General features: G+C 35.3%; 1 protein-coding gene across 17 annotated transcripts in view; it reads right to left on the bottom strand.

Moving 5' to 3' along the window:
* Positions 1-13423, bottom strand: part of Ankrd28 (ankyrin repeat domain 28) — a 189438-nt gene that overhangs the window by 56221 nt on the left and 119794 nt on the right. For all 17 annotated transcript variants that reach the window (XM_013065343.3, XM_087182253.1, XM_021243958.2 and 14 more), the window contains 4 exons: positions 11943-12143; positions 10775-10862; positions 4878-5020; positions 1655-1867 (listed from right to left, as the gene is read on the bottom strand). In XM_013065343.3, the coding sequence (XP_012920797.2) occupies positions 1655-1867; positions 4878-5020; positions 10775-10862; positions 11943-12143 (645 nt within the window). The remainder of the gene's footprint in view (positions 1-1654; positions 1868-4877; positions 5021-10774; positions 10863-11942; positions 12144-13423) is intronic.

Here is a 13423-nt window from a genome sequence, read left to right as displayed (position 1 = left end):
AAACATCCATTATCTCCCTGACACTTTAACCTACAAAGATTTTAACTATAGCTATTTTATTATGAATAAGTCTCAGACTAAAAAAAATGTGGTTGTGACCTTTGCTTTTGAGGGACAATAATTTCAAAACTTTTATTTATGAAATACCCAAGTTTTGTTTTAAAAATTACTGGACTTTTGAAGAAAAAAGTAACTTTCCTTCCCAAAACAATTTATATATTTTTCTGGGCCTTGATTATCCAAAAAAGTAAAAATTCTTCAAATTAAAATAAGTGCTTCAAACTTATCAATATAATTTTTTTTTTTGGTATCAGGAATCGAACTTGGGATGGACCTTGGACTTGTGAGGCAGGTGCTGGAACCACTGAGCTAAATCCCTGACCCCTTATCAACACATTTTTAAGTATACTAACATACTAATACCAATTTTAATATACTAATTAAACTAAGCAAAAGAAAAATCATTATGATTTGAGAACTGAAAGCCTTAAACGTGTATTCTTTAAAAAGAAAGTTTTTCCCTAAGCATTGTCCCTTAGCTGGAAGAAGGCAAATTAAAGAATGGACCTAATTACCGATGGACATGATGATGCTACAGCTGTCTGAGTGGGTCAGCGGCATCACTAAAGGTTTAACGGAAATTAGGTAAGAAAATGGAGTCTGTCTCTACCAGTCTGAAAGACATTACTTATCATATACCTGCAAAATAATTAAAATCAAGCTTAAATATTTTTTATTAATCCTAAGTGGTTCAATTGTGATTGTGGTTTTCTTTTCTTCTTACCACAAGATACAGTTTGCCAAGTGGTCAAAGGATGAACTGATGAATTAATACAGAGCAAGTAAAAGCATCTTGGAAAAATCTATGTACCATAAAATACTGATACTCAAATTTTTCATGTGCTTTCTCATAGAATTATACAGTAAAAATAAATTTATTTTGGATCCAGAATTTTCATGTATTTCTATAGTCCAAGTACTTCCTTCTGAAAGTGATCACACTGATACTGGTTTTTTCTCCTAACACTGAAAAATTTCACAACAGAAAAGCCGAAAAATTTCAAAACAGAAATGTTTAAAGAACTGCAGCATAAATATCCATATACAATCCCATCTGGACTCTACCACTAACACTCTACTGTTTGATGACTTTTATCACATCCTCAATCTATCCGCCTATTTGATGCCTTTTAGCTATGAACATTACTACATGTCATAGCCACACAGCTTACAACAGATACTATTCAATTTTTGTTTAGTTTTTTTCTTCTGAGAGAAAATTTACTATAAGGTGTACAAATATTAAATGTATCAGTGAGTTTTGATAAATGCTTATCTATATAATACAAAGCCCTGTCAAAATACAAAACATTACCACCAACCCTACGAGGTTTTTTCATGCCTCTTTCCCAATCAATCCCTCCTCTCAGAACTAACAATTGTTCCGATTTTTTTCAACTATACATTCTAGAATCCCATGTAAATGAAACTTCACCTATTCTAGAACCTTTTAGAGCTAGAAATTCGGTATATACTTTTGGCCTCACTCAGTGTCTTTTAAAGGTTAATCCATGTTCTTAAGTTTATCATAGCTCATTATTAAATCACTGAATGGTACTGGCTATGCTTTTAAACATGGGTTCTGATTTCATACCTTCATATTGACATCAGCCCCATTGCCAACTAGAAGTTCTAAACACAATGCTCCATGTGTAGATGCAGCAGCAAAGTGCAAAGGAGTAAATCCTTTTTCATTCTTTTGATTTACATTAGCACCACTGTCTATAAGTTCATTCACTACAACATCTTGTCCATTATAGCAGGCCACATGAAGAGGTGTATTTCCGTAGGCATTTGGTTCGTTCATCTATTGGAAGGAAAAAAAAATGTGTGAATGTTAAAGTAGCTTTGCTAAGTATCATTATTATGGGCTACTTTAGAAATCTTGTGGCTGTGATCAAATTATTAAAGTGAGAAAAAATTAGAAAAAAAAACAAAAAGGGACAAATACACAGATAAGGATTATAATGCTAAAGTTCTTTTAAAATAATGAACATAAACATTTTGGTGTTACATGGATTATGTACATTTAGAGGATGTAATTTACATATACAATGTCTATGTCATGACAAAACTGAATGGTTCCAAAAAAGATATTTTAGGAAAATAAAAACTAACAATTTTTTATTTTTTTGGTACCGGGGATCAAACTCGGGCCCTTGTGCTTGCAAGGAAGGTGGCGGAACCACTGAGCTAAATCCCCGGCCCAACAATGTTATTTTTAAAGGTCTTGTAGGACAAGAAAAATTGTGAGAATAGAAGGAAAAAATGGAAACAAAGCTTTTGTACATAGGGAGGGGGAAAGGGATAAAATGAAATTTATTAAAAAAAAGGAAAGCCTTCTAGATAAACGACTTTCTATAGAATTAACTCAGAATCATGAAAAATGAACCAACAACGAAGACTCTGAGGTTCATTCAGTAATGTGTTATTTTCAACTTTTTCACACTGCAGTGACAAAAGACTAAAATGAGTAATGAAGTAGATATCAGGATTAAAAAAAATGAATGGCATGTTCTTCTATTTAGCTCATGTTTGTTACAAACTTGCATCTATTTTCTAGCTTCATATGTTGACATTTTATCAAAGCCAAAAGAATGTGAAATAATGAGAAATAATTCATGCAACTCAGGGGTTTTTTTTCACCCTATTTCTAATAAATAAAATGGGGAGACAGTTGGGTAAAGAATTTGACTTTGCCTCCAAAAAGAGATCTGACCTTTGCCTCTGGCTGAGGTAATCTATATCTGATAGCAATGTCCTTGTTTCAGATGGGCCACACACGAGATCTTAGAAAAAGGCTGACTACATTTGACTATCTTAGAATGGTATGGGGTCAATTATGCCAGGTTTCACACATTCCTGCCAGCCTGAACCATGGAACAGTCATGCATGTAATAATGGTGGTTGAGAGCCCAGCAGTGAGACATACAAACTACAGCCCTGTCATGCACGTGGTTAAACCAACAACATGAGTTAGGGTGGGGTTTGTGGTTCATGAGGAATAATCAGACTTGGAGAATGAAATCAATCATGTAGGTAATCAATAAATTATGTCTATGTAATGAGACTCCAATAAAAAAACCTCTGGAAACGAAGCTCAGGTAAGCATTCTGAGTTGGCAATACTTTGTGGACACTGTCACACGTTAATACTGGAAAAGTAATGCGTCCAGTCTTTATGAGAAGGGAATGATAGAAAACTTCACCTGAAGTACACTTGTAGGCTCTACCTTATGTGTCTCCCTTCCTTTGATGTTAACTGATCTCCCTTCCTTTTACTGATGTAATCTTCTACCTAATAAACCATAGCTGTGAGCTGGGCTTGATGGTACATAGCTGTAATCCCAGCATTCTGGGAGGCTGAGTCAGAAGGAATCCAAGTTTGAGCCCAATCCTAGCAATTTAGTGAGACTATTTCAAAATTAAACGGGGGCGGGGGGGGGGCGGGGACGCAGCCCATGTGACGTAGTTCAGTTGTGAAGGGCCTGAATTCATTCCCCAGTACTGCAAAAAGCAAGCCAAAACAAAACAAAAACATATTGTAAGTGTATTTTGTAAGTGTATTCAGTGAATTTTGCTGAGTCCTTCTAGTGAATTATTAAGCTGAAGGTGGTTTTGGGAGCCACCAAAACATGTAGTTGGGTGGCCTTGTATACAGACTGCCCTCTAACTTTGTAGTAGGCCTCAGTTTGTCACAACTTTAATCACTGGTAACAAAAATTTGAAGAAGTAAAAACCTTAATTTCAATCAAAGTACCTACATTTTGTCACCAGAAGATTTTCTCTCAAAGCCTTCAGAAAGAACCAACCTTGTTCATACCTTAAGATTAAATTTGTTTTTTAAAGTCCCTTACTTTGTGATAATTTGTTATAAAATTTCTAGAATACTAAAAACCCACACAAGAGGTCATACGTCACTAGAGGGCTTTACATTTACCTCACAGAACACTCTGCCACTAGAATCTACAAATGTTGTTTTACTGTCACCAAAATAAATTTTAAAACTGTACTAAAATGGATTTAAAACAGGGACTAGAAACACGGTTAGTTCATTTATCTGTACAGTATTAGGGGACTTTTAAGGCAATTATGTTACACTGCCGAAACAGCTATAACCTACTTTTTGTTAGTTTTTTGCTCCTGATCTTAACCACTGCCCCCAGCACGACTTTGCCCTCTCTTACATAATTTGCCACTTTGAAGAACCAGAAGTTTGCCTGAACTGTACCAAAAATAAGAGTAAAAGTACAGCAGGAATAAAGTTTAAAGCATGCTTGTGAAAGCTATAGGTACTCTTAGCTTTCTCAATTCAGCAATCAAATATATCCAGATAGAACAGTATTACGTCCTAAACAAAAGAATTATACAGTAAGGAGCACATATTTGGTGAGCAAGAAGTCTCTAGTCTTCAAGCCTAGCCCTCACCAATACCTTGTACTGCAATCTGTTATAGTCATTTAAAGAGAATATCATATTAATTAGGTAAACAGGACTACCAATAACCTAGCTATCTAATCCAAGAGTGTGTGATCTACTGGTTTTCATAGAACTGGAGATTCAGGACCTCGAAAATGATGGAAAAGAAAACCTGGCAAATCATTCATGTTTAGAATGTATTTTAGCTTTAAATGTACTTGGATTAATTACATATCTTGATCATACTTTGCACTAACTTATTTAAAGGACTAAAAATATCTGGAGAAAAGACAAATATTATTGTAAAATAATCTTTCAAACATGAAATAACCTGTCAATAATGTAATAATAAAAATATAAATACTTCATTGTTTTATACTGTTCAACCTGTATACCTACATCAACTCCAAGATCTAGAAGGTACTTGACTACGCTGATCATGCCACTAGACGCTGCTGCATGAAGAGGTGTGTAAGACTTCTTATCTTTGCATGTTACTTCAGCTCCATGAGCCACAAGTAATTTCACAACATCAATGTGACCTGAAAATGTGTTTATGAAGAAAAAAGAGATGAGCATATAGAAAATATTAAATATATTAACATCTTTAAAGACAAAAATGTTTACACAGTGCACAAAAAATCATTAATGATGTTACAATTGAGAGTACTGAAGAATGTAAAATTTCAAAATAATTTTATGTTGGTAGAGTTTTAAGATGTTTTATGTACATGCATCCACTCCCCACCAATGAATGCAATCATTATGTACTGTAAACATGTACTAATAAAAAAATAAAAATAAAAGCAAAAAAGTTGGGAGAGGGAACAATTAAAACACTACAAATAATTAGTTTATCCAGTGATAACCCTACAACCTATAATCTTCTTTTTGCCTAGATCTTATTTCACCTTTCCCCCCTCCCCAGGTTGTTTTAATACATTTTAAGTTCTAAAGTTAGCTTTAATGTTTACTGTAAGAAATTATATTTCTTTACTATACTGGAATCTTTTACTTATAAACAGGAGCGTGACTTGGGCTTACTTTCCCCTACCTTCTTTTTTTGTTTTGTTTTGTTTTCTTCGTACTGGGGATCGAACTCGGGACCTTGCGCTTGCGAGGCAGGCGCCGGAACCACTGAGCTAAATCCCTGGCCCCCTACCTTCTCTTTTTAAGAAGGGGTCTTGTTATGTTACCCAGACTGGCTTCAAGTTCCAGAGTGCAAGTGATCCTCCCGCCTCAGGCTCCTGAGTGTTGGGACTACAAGCACGGGCCACACTGCCTGGTGGGCTTATTTCTTTTTTTCAATACTGGGGATTGAACTCAGGACCTTCCACTTGAGAGGTAGGCATGGTGCCACTGACCTAAATCCTTGGCCCCTCAGGCTTGTTTCTTAAAAATGTTAGGTTTGTAAACTAGGCATGGTGGGACATGCTTGCAATCCCAGTACTTGGATCACTGAGTTTGAGGCCAGCATCTGTTATATAGTGAGTTGCAGGCCAGCCTAAACTACATAGTGAGGCCTTGTCTCAACAAACAAACCAAAAAAAAAAAAAAAAGTTAGGGTTTTAGAACACACAGTTGGAAAAAAATTTTTTCCTTATTTTTTCCAGGAGATCTCCTTAACCTACTTAAGTCTGCTACTCATCCATGTAATAGTCAGGATAGGCTAGGTTACACTGTGGTATGATTAATAACCCCCCCCAAATCTTGGTGGCTTAAACAATCAGTATTTTTACTTTTTATTCATATATAATAGGTTGGCAAGCAGGGTCTATTCAATAACTCAAGAACCCAGGCCCACAGGGTTGATGTCATCTTCAATGTGGCTGGTCAGTGTGCCAGAAGGAAAAGACTACAAAGTTTCACACTGATAATTTTATGGGCCAACCTAGCATGTTGCTTCCATGATGTTTTTAATTCATTAGCCGAGACTAGTCACAGGCCCCCACCCAACCACACAAGGAGGCCATAAAAGGGGCCATATATCTGAAAGGTGAGAAACTATTCAGTTTTTCTCAGTCTTCATTTTAAAACATCAGATCAGATCATTTATTGCTTTTTTTCTTTTCCCACAATCTTTTCCATCTGTGTCTCTGTGGATGAGATACTTTTCTTACATGGAGTGTCCTGCTTCAGTATCCTTCTCAGTTATTGCTACTGACCTTTGAAAGCCCAAGTCAGACATGCTCTTCCCTGACCAGTCACCTCTCATCCCCAGAAGCCTCATTAGCCCCCAAACACGAAATACCTACACATCCTAACAGTCATAAACGCCTTGTGATGTCTCAAAATTATTAACTCTTAATTTGCTTTTTATTTTTATTTACTTATGTTTTTGGAGATAGTGTCTTGTTATGTAAACTCACTGTATAGTGCAGGCTGGCCTCAAACTCATGGCAATCCTCCTGCCTCAGCCTCCCAAGTGCTGGGATTCAGGCATGCACCACCATTTCCAGCTTAATTTACTTTTAAAAAATTACTTTAAATTAATTCCCCAAATATATACCTTCAAAGGCAAGGATTGTATGTTCTATTTCTTAGTATATTCCACAATGCCAAGAGCAGTATTACATACAAAACAGGTGGCCAATAAGTATTTGTAACCTTAATAAATTGCTTATGATGCCATTCTTACAATTCTTTCTTATAGACCGAGTATATGAAGTTTATAAAGTAAGGCTTTCCAACAGAGGTCCTTTTCTCTCAACAAAATTAAGGCAGGGTATACTATGTGATATAACAAGACTCAGGCATATCTACCTGTTTATATATAAATTATCAATCAAAGTGAATTATTTTCAGGTTTCCCTCCCTCACCTCAATAAGGGAGAGGGAAGAAAACCCCAAAGATTTTATGTTTCTAGGGGGCAAAAAGGATATTGCTATGGTTTCAATATCTCCAGCAAAACTCATGTTGAAATTTAATTCAGTTACAGCAACAGAAAAATGATTTAAGACAGCTATCAACTTATAAGGCACCAAATTAAATGTGACTATAGTATAAGATCCCCCAGTATACGTTAATTTACATCTCTAAAAAGACACCCACTTGGGTTTACTATAGCACAGTGACAATTAGAACTTATTAACACCTGGAATGTTCACACATAAATACAGGTTTATTTAAAAATTTTTTTTTGGTTTTTTTGCAGTACTGAGGATTGAATCATGGCTTCATGAATGATGCTAAATATGCACTCTACCACTAAGTATCTCCCCAACAGCCCTAAAGCTTTTAAAAATGGGTGAATAGAAAAAGAAATCTCTGGATGTTTAAAAGTAAAAGCTATGCACAGAAACATACTGGGAAAAATGTTCAATACATCATTCTAAGGAAATAATGCAGATCATGTTATTTGTGCTTGCAAACTAATAGATTTCAAAAGTATGAATGTTTCCTAACGCCAATAAAGCCTTATTTTAAAAGGGAGCTATTATAAGCAAATTTACAATCTGAAAATCGACAAATATTTGAGTACATTTCATAAGTACAGAAAATCTTGTCAATAGACTACTGAAAACATGAAGAGGCTCTCTAGCCAGTTTGGAAGTGATTTATTTAAAAGAAAAAAAGGGGGAGGGTAGTTCTACAGTGAAATGATATTGTTGCAACTGGATGGACTATGGCCAGAACAAGTGCATATCTTGTCATTTATAGAATGACACTACCAAGGGAACTAGAATTCATTTAATTTACAGTTATTTTTAGAATGGCATCCATCAGATATGTATGGTATGTATAATTTAGCAATCAGAGATAACATCTGGGGAAAGGGGTGGGGTTGGAAAACAATTCAATAGTGGCATAAGCATATGTAGCAGGGGCCTAAGGTAAAATTAAGGGAGCCTCAAACAGAGGATGGAAGGCTAGGACTAATAAAGAAGCCTGTGACAAATTATAGGAAGACTACATGTAATTCCTAATGTCTCTTACACTAATATTGATGGATTTTCTGAATATAACTGAGAGGAGAAAATGGCCTGGACTTAAGGCTTGTCTTTAAAACCAGTGGCCGACCATTTAATAGCTTCCTACTTTTACATGTTTAGCAATGTGTTACCTCCAAAGATCACTGTAACAGTTATTAAGAAGTGGGACCTTTAAGCAATGACTGGGCCATAAAGGCTCCTTATAAATAGATTAATGCTATTATGGAGGGAGTAATCCCTTCATTTCCCCCAGCAGTGATTCCTTCTGCCATATTACTATGGAGCAAGAAGGCCCTCACCAGATGCTAGTGCCTTAATCTTGGACTTCTCAGCCCCCCAAAACTGTGAGGAAATAAATCTGTGTCCATCATAAATTACTTAGTCTTAAGTATTCTGAGACGGCAGCACAAAATAGAGTTAAGACACATATTGATGTCTAAGAAACACAGTATCTTTTTTTTTTTTTTTACCACAATCAAGAGGTCTGAAAAGTGATACTTGGTGCATCAGTGAAAACAAAGCCATGCTAGGCTCTCTGAAAGACACATTCAACTATTTTGGAAGCTCAACTACAGGCAACCCACAACATTATTCTGGTCTTCAATTGATGAAAACAACTGTTAACCCTAATTAATTGGAAGTAAAGGCATGATGCACACTGCTATTGTGAAAACATTTCAATATAAAGTGTACAGTTTTAAGTTATGCAGACTAGCTGTTTCTAAACAGTCCCGAAGCATAAGCTACAATAAAATATTCAGAAGTCCCCAGACTTAAAGATGAAAAACTCTAGATGTGAGGAGGAAACTTTATCCAAGAAACTTGCTTCTAGGTGTTTTATCGTCAATGAACACAAGAAAACTGCCCATTACATGACAAAAAGGCATAAACTTTGTGGTATGAAATATCAAGTTTTTAGCTTTCAGCTATCAAAATGGCGACATGACAAAAAAGCTAACCTTTGTTTTTTAGCTTTCTTTACACCTACTCTAAAGGTCAGAACTGAAATTCAAGATTCAGAATTGAAATTCTCCTGTTTGAGATTATTTTTATTAAAGGCAAAAGTAGTATCTACACTAAAATCTGATGAAGTTTGATGAATAGATACAGATATGTATATACAGTGTTAAAACTGGTTTGAATCTACTTTATAATATCATATAGATTTCTATGTTAGTAATCTTCCATTGAATCTTTTTTTTGGGGTGGTGGTACTGGGGCTCAAACTCAGGATCTTGTGCTTGCGAGGCAGGCAGCAGAACCACGGAACTAAATCCCCGGCCCCATTAAATCTTCTTTTAATCTTTTACTTTTAAATGAGAGTCAGGAAAAGACATAACCAAGAGCAAGGAAGTAATGAGGATAAGAAACGCCTATAAGAATGGTTAGTGACTCTACTGTGATCAGTATTATCATAGGATGATTTTGGCATCACATAGAAGATAGGACAATTCAAATGTGGTTTTTCCCAGCCAGAGATGGCAAGATAGCAGAAGCAGAATTGCAACCTTTGGCAGGAACAAAGCAAGCTCTGAACACCAGGGCTGCAAGAGGAGGAGTTCTTCCATCTTTGTTTGAAGAAACTTCAAAAACGAACATCTACATCCAAGGCTTCCTTTGAACCATAACCCCAGTCTTACAGGACTTCCAAGGCTCATGGCAGGTTATATTTCTTCCATATTCATAGATTTACTTCCATCTGCATGGTCTTAGCATCTACAGCAGAGTAGAAATGCTGTTTTTGTGCATCTTAAAATACTCTAAGATCTACGAACCAATTCATGTTTTTGTTAGATCACAAAATTCCATAGGTATTGTGAGGTATATTTCAAGCCTACTTTTTCCCATGAGCTCTCTTAGTTTTAGAGTACAATTGTATGATTTTCCAAAAATATATTTATTATGTTATAGTAGGAAAGCCTGTATTCTAAGCCTCAGTTTCCTTCTGTGAAATTACTGTTATAGAAAACAATATTAAAAAGAAAATCAAACATGATACATATTTAACCCCCCAAAATAGGCTTAATATAGCTTCCTAACTTGTGTCTTTATACTTCAATTAAAAACGTGTCAGAATGAGCTTTTAGTAAACACCAGTTCTTAATTAAACACTCTAGGCCCATGTCTGAGATGTCTCTTCCTTTAAAGGTAAACACAATTAATTTCAACAGCTTTTAGATTAACTGAATCCAGTGCATTCCTGTTGTTGCAAACCTCCCTCACTATCAGGCTGGTTCCATTTGGGCACCAAACTCAGATACGGTGTAACTTTTCATTACACAAAAAGAAATGTTATGCAAATGGCAAGAACTAAAATGTTCAACTTTTCCTAATGTCAAAAAGTTAACTTAAAAAGTACATACCCATATATGCTGCCCAATGGATAGCACGCCTATCCTTCTTGTCAAAAGCATTAATATTGGCACCTCTGGACAAGAGTAATTTGACCATCTGGAATAAAGTAAACAGTTTGCTTTTTAAAATTCGGAAGTAGAATTGTTCATGAACATCCTTTGTGGCAACTATTCATCTTAATTTCTGTGGTGCTGTGCATTTGTAGAAAGGAAGTAGCTAGATTTCATATTGAAGGCCATTTAACATAGTAACAGGATAAAATAGGATAAAGGGTTCACTGTGTGTAAAAGTCAGGAACCATTTACAGTCATACAATGGTACTCAACTACTTCGAAATTTGTTGAATTTTCTACTGGAAGTATTTTGACACAAAAATTTTATCCTGGTATTTGTCACACAAACTAGAACTTGTTAGTATTGATTGTCTCATGCCTCGTGGACCTTTGCAGCCAAAACAATTTGTTTGGTAATTGTCATATGTCCTGGTACCAATTAACAAGTACCAAGGTACCATTGTATCTTTTTAAGATATTACTCTGCATCCTGGTATTTTATAAACAATTGAGTAAAAATCTGGAAAGTCTAATGTTGGAATTTTTAACAAGAGGGTTTATTCCTATTCATAGCCCCAAAATGCAAAGTATTTAAATTATTAAAATGCAAAGTATTCTCACACTGAAAATGTCTTAAATTTAATTCAAGCAATAGCTAATATCTAAAACATGATTAAATCTGACAGACATAGTGTCATAATGTACCAAGAATATAATTATATCTAATCATATTTCCAGTAATTTTTTCATTGAGGGGGATTCCAGGTTTCAAAAGCAGCACATTTTGTAACCTTAACTGCAGCAAAGGAAAGGATTCTTCAGGTTGTAAAATCAGAGAAGTACAGCGTATAGTGTTACAGTTGGAAGTGTTCTTTGTCACTCCAAGGTGACTATGAAATTCAAGTGTATGGGCAATAATCTCTCAAATAAGTCTCTAAATTTGAGAAAGTTTTATCATGAAAAAGTCTAACGGTTTGCTAGTTAGACTTTTCATTTTTGAAAATGAAAATGAAACATAAATAAGACATATTTTTGTTTGCTTTTACTATGGACTGATAAATGGCTAAAAACAGCAAGTTAACCAGGGGTTAGAGCAATGTAAATATAATAAATTGCCACCTACCTCACCATGTCCACTGAAAGCTGCATGATGTAATGCAGTTCTTCCTGCTCGATCAGACACATTTACATTACTAAGAAGAGGTACCAAAGCTTCAGCACACTTTACAGCTTTATTAGCAGCAGCTATATGTAAAGGGGTTTGCCAATTTTTATCTCGAGCATTTACATCTGCAGAATGCTTCAAAAGTACCTGAACTGCTTCCTAAAATGTATGAAAACAAAAGTTATAAGAGACAAGAGTTAACAGTTTCAGAAATTTTACATATATAAAATATAAATGAAGGAAATAAAATTTCCTGAGGAAATAAAAAAGTTGATAGAACTTGCTGTAAATAAGTAGGAATTTACTCAAGAAAACAAAATATTTTTAAGAGTCAAAAGGATGTATTAAGACACTGCCATTAGGCATGACAGCACAAACCTATACTCTTATCAACAACTGGGAAGCTAAGGCAGAGAATCACCATAGGTTTGAGGCCACCCTGAACTACAGCCTGGAACTATAAAGTGATACCCCGTCTCAAAAAAGACATTCCTTTTCCTTATCCTCTCACTAAAAGATACAATGATCCTTATCAAGATATACAAAAGGAAAGAAATGTTGACAAATAACCTTCAGAAATATTTATCTTGTTTCCAGTTAGCAAAATACAATTTATTTACACACTGAACAGTCTTATTACTATATATATTATTGAATATATGAAAATTAAAAACATTTCTCACAGTAGACACATGGCATATTTTACAAATAAAATCACTAGGCATAATTCATTAAAGTTTTAGAAAGGCATATACAGTCCTTGAGAAATCTCTATACTGATTTCCATAACAGTTGTACTAGTTTACATTGCCACCAACATTTCACCACACCCTTGCCAGCATTTGTTATTGTTTGATTTCTTTTTTTTTTTTTTGGTACTGGGGATCAAACTCGGGTCCTTGTGCTTGTGAGGCAGGCAGCAGAACCACTGAGCTAAATCCCCAGCATATTGTTTGATTTCTTAATGATAGCCATTCTTTCTGGAGTAAGATGGAATCTTAGCAGTATTTTCTTTTTTAGTATCGGGGATTGAACTTGGGACCTTGCGCTTGTGAGGCAGGCAGCGGAACCACTGAGGTAAATCCCCGGCCCTCAGCATTGTGTTAATTTGCATTTCTCTGATGGCCAGAGATGTTGAGTATTTTTTCATATATTTGTTGACCTTTATATTTCTTTCTCTGTGAAGTGTCTGTTCATTTCTCTTGCCCATTTCTTGACTGGATCTTTAATTTTAGGTGGTTTAATTATGAATTCTTTGTATACTCTAGATATTATTAGTCCTCTGAGTAGCTGGCAAAATTTTTTCCCCATTCTGTAGGTTGTCTCTTGACTCTACTGGTTCTTTCGCAGTACAGAGGCTTTTTAGTCTGATGTCTCATCTGTTGATTCTTGCTGTTATTTTGGTTCTGTTTAGAAAGTCCTTTCCTACACCTATGTCT

Source organism: Heterocephalus glaber, unplaced genomic scaffold (genome assembly GCF_053883595.1).
Source record: "Heterocephalus glaber isolate CG9 unplaced genomic scaffold, H.glaber_assembly_v1.0 deba00001472, whole genome shotgun sequence".
Classification (NCBI taxonomy): domain Eukaryota; kingdom Metazoa; phylum Chordata; class Mammalia; order Rodentia; family Bathyergidae; genus Heterocephalus; species Heterocephalus glaber.
Note: the sequence above shows the minus strand (reverse complement) of the source record. Positions and strands in the feature narration are given on the sequence as shown.